At 42.9% G+C, this 6,915-nt stretch overlaps 1 protein-coding gene across 1 annotated transcript; it reads left to right on the top strand.

Annotated features, from left to right (window-relative positions):
• Window positions 1–302: 302 nt before the first annotated feature.
• LOC122917674 (thymic stromal lymphopoietin) lies at window positions 303–5,843 on the top strand. Its single transcript, XM_044265888.1, is given in 6 exon segments — window positions 303–349; window positions 1,183–1,205; window positions 1,208–1,353; window positions 2,234–2,278; window positions 2,926–3,060; window positions 5,205–5,843. Coding segments are annotated over 6 exon segments (513 nt in total). The 3' UTR covers window positions 5,322–5,843.
• The last annotated feature ends 1,072 nt before the right edge of the window (window positions 5,844–6,915 follow it).

Genomic DNA, 6,915 nt, shown 5'->3' with positions numbered 1-6,915 from the left:
CTCGTTGTTTCTCCTGTCCCTACAACCCGCGCGGGCGCTCAGGCCCGTAGCAACCGAAGTAGTGGAGACTGCGCAGCGTGGGGCTAAGCGCCTGGGACGCACGGGCGCACGAGTGCTGCGCGCCTCCGGAAGCGCCGCGCGCTGGACAGCACCCTCCCAGGGCGCGCACCGTGGCGCACCACGCGGCGCAACGCGGTTCGGCTTCTTGTGTGGCGCCCTCGCCCTTACGCCGGCCTTTAGAGCTGAGAAAATGGATTGGCGTTAGGCTTTGTGGTTTCAGAGTTTCTTGACACCTATAGAACATGCTAGAGAAGACCGCAGCCCCTGAAGTGCCCCCAACCAGCCAAGAGTAGGCGCTTCTTTCCTGAAGCGCTTTGAAAAGTGAGTGTTTTGAGGGCGAGCCCCATTAGATCTTGTTCCATTCATTTCAGCTTCGTTATCACCCCCATGCCTGAGGTTCTGGTCACTCACTGTTGCATTTTAATGCCTTCGCTCGGATGTGCAGCCCAAGCCTGAGGCTGTATCCACTTTCCAAAGCATCCCACTAAGTAAGCACGTGTGTTTTCTCAGTTGCCACAGAGGGAAAGAACTAGCTGAAAGTGGCCAAAAGAAATGCTCAGGGTGTACGGTATGTGTAAGCATCAGTACTTAGTCCTTAGAGTGGTTGCCCTTTGGGGGTATTTATTTTCCCATCAGAAAGGGGCTTAGCCATGGAAATGGCTCCGTAGGAGAAAGATAAAGGTATCTGTTTCTTAAAGCACTTCCAGGTACACATCAAGGGTTTAGGGCAAACATAAAAGGAGGAAGGTGAGGGAAATTCCTGATGATTTTACCAATGTGAAAATTCCATAGATTTGGCTAGTTCTAGTTTTTCTTTCATGTAATCAATTCAGAATTCTATAAAGGAAGAGAATGACATCAAGGAAAATCATTGGCCTAGAAGAAAAGAGCCCGTAGGCGTTTAGGTATTATATATGTGGAGCCAGAAAGCTCTGGAGCATCAGGGAGACTCCAACTTCAGGCAACAGCATGGGTGAATATGGGCTTCATGTGCACCGGGAACTAGAGGCAAAGAGTGGTGTCTGGGCACATAACTCTAAGGCAGGCCTTGCAGATATAGAGGCGATTTAATGTGGATGGAAAGAGTTTAGTGAGACACCAGGGTGGAAATGGGTTTCCAAGTACATTGCCTGATGCTTTATTATTGGTCTTTCAGTTTTTTTCAGGAAGATCTTCATCTTGCAACTAGTAGGGCTGGTGCTATCCTACAATTTCACTGACTGTGACTTTGAAAAGATTAGAAAGAAATATCAGGAAGTCATTTATCAAGCCCTGGAGAAATATATGAATGGGGTAAGTGAAGAAACATTTTTTAAAAAAACAAATGTGTTTTCATCAAAGAATAGTCATACCCATATACAAGCTACAGTTTAATTTTTAAGGAAAGAAAAATAATTTGGAAAAAATCATGGCCCAGCATTTTGTCAAAAATTTTTATAATTGATATTTAAATATATTGGCTTCTCAAACTACTACCTAAAAATTGGCACACATTAAGTGTGCAGATACTGATAAGGAGCACACATATCTATCAAGGTGTCTATTCTCTGTCAAAGTCCTGCTCCATCAGTGCAATAGAAAGACAGTGGGAAAGAGCTTGAGAGAGAAAGGAGAGTAAAAAGGAGAGAATTCTTGTGAACTAAGGCCTAACTAGAGATAATAGTCCTGGGAAAGGTGCATTTCGGTTCTTTCTAATGTGCTAGAAGCCTTAGAATGCCATTATGGGATAAGGCGCTCTTCACAGTTTTAATATATAGTAGTAATCATTTTCCTGATTATTCTAATTTCTGGCTAGAGCATGCATGTGTAAAATGCATGAATCGCTACAAGGCAGATGAGGGCATTCAAAAAGATGGTATTGTTGCTCATTTGTGTAGTCCTGTATGCAAGTGTGCCCAGTTTGATTGTGGTGGAAGGGTCTCTCTTTAGGACCAGGATTCTTTGATATCTAGTTTCAAACAGTAGCAGGCATTATCTGAACTCAGAGGGTTTCACTACCTTGTCAATGGCAAGAACAGGTGCATAGGAAACAAGTGCCTAAGTGGTAACTGCTTTCAGAGCATCCTTAAAACCTGGGAGCAGGCAGCGGGGGCTGGGGGGGGGGGGCTTATGATTTCCCCTTTGAACTCTTTACCTTTCTTGTCATTTTTTTTTATTTCTTTCTTCCTTCCAGATCAGAAGCACCGAATTTAACAATCCCATCTACTGTGAAGACCCGGTGAGTGAGTGGTCAGTACTGCTGGCTTTCTCCAGAGAGACACCAGGCATTCTCCGGAGAGGGTGTCCTCGCTGTGCGTAGAATCGCAGGCGGTGGCAAGGCTCCCAGGCGTCGCAGACCACGTAGGGAGGCGGGGCTGCCGGAAACCCCTGGGCGGGTGCCCAGCTTGGGATACTATTTCTGTTCCAATTTAGGGCAAGGAAGTCACTCCCCGGAGCGAGCGGGATTCCGGGAGAGTCCCCCCCCACCCCCCCCCCACCCCCCCCCCACCCCGCGCCCCTGGGAGGAAAGGCAAATCGGGAACCCGGACCAGGCAACCACGTCAGAGCCCCTCCCGAGGTGCACAGCCTCAGCTCTGAGCGCCTCCTCTTGGCAGTCGCCTGGGCCGGGAGACCCAGGAGGAGCGAGAACCTCAAAACGCCCTCTTCCTCCTCTCTCCATGGGTTCTTTCTCCCTCTCTTCCACCGAGACCTCTTCCTCTCGCTCGAAACGAGTTTGTTGTGGCTCCCGCTCCCCATCCTGCACCTCCCCCGCCTCATCTTCCATTTATTTCTTACCGACTGTGAGTTGTTTTTTTTTTTTTTCTTGTTTGTTTGTTTTTCCTGGTGTTTTTGTCTTTTCTCGTAAACCTTGCCGCCCGTGAGCAGCCGGATTGCCTTACTAAAATCGAGCGCATTACCTTCTATCCCACCCACGGCTGCACGTCTCTCGCCAAGGAAATCTTTGCGATAGGAACTAATGCTACGCTCACTCTCCAGTGCCCAGGCTACTCCGGAATGCAAGTAAGCCAATACATTGCACTTTTGCTTTAGAATTAACCTTAGTTAAAGTGGGCCTTGGTTGCAGAAGTCGTTACGATTTTTATTCGGGACCTGTCTTTCCAAGAGCAAAGGAGCCGGGTAAAAGCTGTAGATTTAGCCCCAAACCCATCTACTTCTAAGGTTCTGGTTGTCTGGGAAGAATTGTAGTTCTAACTTTAGGCAGTATTTTAAATTATGATCAGTGAGTCTCCTCCGTCCTGGCTGCCCGAGCATGAGAGGGTGATTATCCACCCAAGGACCCAACCTAGACCTTCAAAATCACAATCCGGATGCATGGGCTCCTAAGGAGATTATCACTTAATAATGTGTGCTTCTCTCTTAAAATGTTAAATTATACCTTTAATTTCTACCCACGTTTGCTTAATTGTTTGTATGGCTGTATCTTTACATAATGGATTTTTGTATATGCAGATAATATGCCTTTGGATGGATGTGTAACTTTAAATAGAAACAGTAGTGCAGAGTTAGGGGCAGGAAATCTGGAGAAAGTCTTGCCTGACTTTGAATCCTAGCCCCAAAACTTCTAACTTAACTTCTAGGCTCAGTGTGAATTTCATCTGCAAAATGAGGGTCTTATTAGCAAATGCCATGTAGAGTGTTTATGAGAAATAAATCAGTCAATAGATGTTAAAGTACTTAGAGTAATGCCTGGCACATGACAAATCTTCAGTAAATACTTATTTCAGCAGGCAAGTAAAATAGGGCATTTTTCTCCCTGATGACAAATTTAAAAAAGAGAAAAGAGAAAAGAGAGACAAGTGCGGGTATGTGTGACTACTGTCTGCCTATTAACTGGTGACCTTTCTCAGTCTGCACACTAAGTGTGTAGCTGCCTTGTCACTACTTTAGAGTTTGAAGATTAAGCCATATGGTCCATCTAGACTGGGCATGAGTTAAACACTCAATACTAGACAGCCATGTGAAAAACCTGTTTGCTCTATACTTTCTATCAAACAGACTGGCAAATCTACAGATGGCCATAACTATATTCATCCACATGAAGAACATAGAAGGCAATCTAGATCAAGTTCTGGACAGCTTGTGAAAAAGGGAAAGTCTGACTAATTTATTTCAGCCCCCTCCCAAGCCCAAAGGGAGAGCCTAAGTCTAATAATATTCATGATTCAACAGATTTTAGATTATAAGATTTTTGCTTAGTAATCTGATGAATTTGTTTGATCTCAATACTGTGTGTCTAGAAGGCCCAGTCTGCCACTACCCAAGAGTAATTCAGGTGAAGGAGCACACAGGAAGATTATCACAATCTTTTTTTTTTTTTAAGTTAAAAAAAACTCCTCTTTAGTCTAAAAACTCCTCTTTAGACTAAAGACTCCTCTTTAGTCTGTGCACACGTAGGTAGTAGGTAGTAGGTGGTGGGAGGGACAGAAAGGAAGAGAACTTTGGGTCCAAATAATAGGTCTACTGGATTATATCCATAAAGAGGCATACACGGTGTTCTTGAGGTACTTATGGCCTTGTCAGAGAGATCATGAAACCATCAACCGAATTATTTATTTAGTCATTCAATAAATATTCAACATTTCCTTCGTAAAAGACATTGTGCTCAGCACTACAGGGAATACGCATGATGCAATAATAAAAACAGCACCTAAGTGTGAGCCAAGTTAAATGAAACACCCTCCGAAGCACCAGAAGAGTTTCCAAAAGAAAAGTCTGAGCAGGGGTGCCTGGGTGGCTCAGTGGGTTAAGCCTCTGCCTTCGGCCCAGGTCATGATCCCAAAGTCCTGGGATCTAGCCCCGCATGGGGGGTCTCTGCTCAGCAGGGAGCCTGCTTCCCCCTCTTTCTCTGCCTGCCTCTCTGCCTACTTGTGAGCTCTATCCGTCAAATAAATAAATAAAATCTTAAAAAAAAAAAAAAAAGTCTGAGCAGAGGCCTTGTAACGGAGGTGGTGCTTGGCCTTGAACCAAGAGTAGGTGGGTGGAGAGATGGGAGGGCATTCCTCTGGAGAAAGCCCACAGGAGAAGCCAGTGAGTAGGTGTTTTGGCAACACACTTGAGAGATGGATTTGCGTAAAGAAAACCCTGCCATTCGATGGTTGTTAAAGATAGTGACAGTCCTGACCATTGATTCTCCTATTCCACAGACATATAATACCCAGGCAAAGAAGAAAAGAAAGAAAAGAGAAGTCACAACGTATAAATGCCGGGAACAAGTTGCATACTTAATGGGACTGTGGCGTCGTTTCAGTCGCATTTCTTAGAAACAAAATACACCTTCCTTAAGGCTGTATTTCATAGCAACAAAATAAATCATCTTTATTAGGTAGATGTAATGTTAACTCTAACTGTGACATTTAGACATTTTAATTATGGTAGGGTTTCTTAACTTATTTTTGTAAGCTGTTGTTTGATGTGGGCAGGGGAAATACTATCCCTCAAATGGAGAGGGATGTAGCAGAGATGCCTGAGCCACTAGCTGTGTGAGGTGATTTTTGGCTGCACCTACATAAGCCTTACTTCCAGGGAAGTATCTAAACACAACGTAGAAGGGGAAAGGAGAAAGTTAAGGCAAGAGAAGCTTGAACTCAACAGCATGGAAATATCTGTTTAAAAGGCAAGAATTTCTTCTACATGTACTGATAATTCTTATGTTCTCATATCAAAAACACACAAAAGAAGAAAATAAAAGCAAAAAGAGGTGCACAAAAAGTTGTACATCTAATGAAGCAATTTGAAAGAATTTCCAAGCAAAATATTGTAGAAGTATTGTAAATCAAGTTATAAAAATTATCTGACAAGTTTATATATATATATGCAATATATATATATTGCATATATATATATGCAAGTAGTTTCTGAAGAAGTGCCTTTGTTAAAGCTAAAATATATATATTTTAACATTTATGGAATATATTTTTTATTTATTTGTAAGCACTTTTAAAAATATACATATTGCTTTGTAATTGACACTATATATTTCTTAATAAAAAATTCTCAAATTATCTTATGAATGGTCTTTTGGTATAGTTAGTAGACAGTTTCACACACAACTTTCTGAGGAGTATCACTTTTTTCAGGTCTTTTTTGAGGTCTAGTCTTAATTTCTATTAATTTACAATGTTTTTTACTGAAGTATAATTAACATGTAACATTATATTAGTTTCAGGTATTCAACATAGTGATTCAGTATTCATATATATTGCAAAGTGATTGTCACACCCTGATTAGTATCTGTCATGAAACTAATTTTTTTGTGACGAAAACTTTTAAGATCTACTTTTCTTTAGTCCATTATCTCCCCTCATCCTTGAAGCCTACTGGCTACAACCCTCCTGCTTTGTGCCTTAGCCCTGCCTATGGAGAGAACATTTGGGGAAAGGTGGTTTCAAAATGCATTCCAATTATCTTTCTCCTAAGTTGTGCCTCTAGTCCTCCCTTCCTTGCCCTATTTAACTTCCCCCACATCTGGAGGAGACAATAGAGTCTAAAGTAAACAATGCCAAATCCATTCTCCTATTCTGGAATGCCTGCTGCCTACTAGAGCAGCAGGTACCCTCTCACTCACCTTCCTGTGGGAGGGGCCACCCTAGCCATAGAGCCCAGGCCAAAATGGAAAAGTTAGCAGTATGTTCTTTTTTCCCTGAGTGGAAAATTTCCCCTGACCACTGCTCTGAGGGCTGGTACTCACAGAAGAAGAGAGGTTCAAGGTTCCTAAATCCATCTTACCTGCCAACAGGTAAGAGGAAGCTTACATTATGTATCTAAAAACATTTATGGAGCACCTAGTGTGTGCCACACCTTCAGCCAAGTACCAGGAATACAAAAGTAAAACACAGCTTTTACCCGAGAAACAGA

This window comes from Neovison vison, chromosome 1 (assembly GCF_020171115.1).
Source record: "Neovison vison isolate M4711 chromosome 1, ASM_NN_V1, whole genome shotgun sequence".
NCBI classification, from domain to species: domain Eukaryota; kingdom Metazoa; phylum Chordata; class Mammalia; order Carnivora; family Mustelidae; genus Neogale; species Neogale vison.
This window is presented reverse-complemented; position numbering and strand designations above follow the sequence as displayed.